The sequence below is a fragment of the Poecilia reticulata genome, linkage group LG5 (assembly GCF_000633615.1).
Source record: "Poecilia reticulata strain Guanapo linkage group LG5, Guppy_female_1.0+MT, whole genome shotgun sequence".
Classification (NCBI taxonomy): domain Eukaryota; kingdom Metazoa; phylum Chordata; class Actinopteri; order Cyprinodontiformes; family Poeciliidae; genus Poecilia; species Poecilia reticulata.
In genome coordinates this window covers 383248-383828 of record NC_024335.1, presented here as the reverse complement: position 1 = coordinate 383828, position 581 = coordinate 383248, and the positions used below count along the sequence as shown (strand labels likewise).

At 49.2% G+C, this 581-nt stretch overlaps 2 protein-coding genes across 11 annotated transcripts in view; both read left to right on the top strand.

Moving 5' to 3' along the window:
• Nucleotides 1-272, top strand: part of aldh4a1 (aldehyde dehydrogenase 4 family, member A1) — a 9149-nt gene extending 8877 nt beyond the window's left edge. For 4 of the 7 annotated variants that reach the window (XM_017304723.1, XM_017304722.1, XM_017304721.1 and 1 more), the window contains exon 16: nucleotides 9-272. The gene's annotated coding sequence lies outside the window, so the exon portion shown is untranslated. The remainder of the gene's footprint in view (nucleotides 1-8) is intronic. The other 3 variants (XM_008408238.2, XM_008408237.2, XM_017304724.1) reach the window with 1 other exon arrangement.
• LOC103464249 (aspartic and glutamic acid-rich protein-like) overlaps nucleotides 1-581 on the top strand; it is a 16816-nt gene that overhangs the window by 12536 nt on the left and 3699 nt on the right. For 2 of the 4 annotated variants that reach the window (XM_017304727.1, XM_017304726.1), the window contains exon 2: nucleotides 529-570. In XM_017304727.1, the coding sequence (XP_017160216.1) occupies nucleotides 529-570 (42 nt within the window). The remainder of the gene's footprint in view (nucleotides 1-528; nucleotides 571-581) is intronic. The other 2 variants (XM_017304729.1, XM_017304728.1) reach the window with 2 other exon arrangements.

The following is a 581-nucleotide window of genomic DNA, read 5'->3' as shown; positions in this document are numbered from 1 at the left end:
TCCTGGAGGTCATCCTGGAGGTCATCCAGGAGGACCTCCTGGAGGTCATCCTGGAGGTCATCCAGGAGGTCACAGTGATTAGGAGCCGAAGGTAGTTAAATGTGTCGAGTCCTGCTGAGCGTATGGTGTGTGTGTGTGTGTGTGTGTGTGTGTGTGTGTGTGTGTGTGTGTGGAGACGTTTCCTCCCAGATCTGGATGTTAACTCATGACCATGTCTGTCTCAGTGACACTGGATATTTAGATGTTTGACAATAAATAATTTCTAACAATCAGCAGCTGGTCGTCTTCTTCTGTCCGATCCTCACAGGACTGTGTGTGTGTGTGTGTGTGTTCTTGTATTTAGTGCATTTAGAGCACTGTTCCTCCACCCTGTCCTGCATGTTTCAGGTGTTTCCTTCTGCCACCTGGATTGTTTCTCTGGGTGATTAACAGGCGTCTGCAGCACCTGATGGTCATTCAGTCATTTGGACCAGCGGTTCTGGAAAAGAGGCTCATCTAGAACCTGCAGAGCAGGAGGGAGAGGATCAGGTGGAGAAACATGAGGATCAGGTGGAGAAACATGAGGACCAGGTGGAGAAACA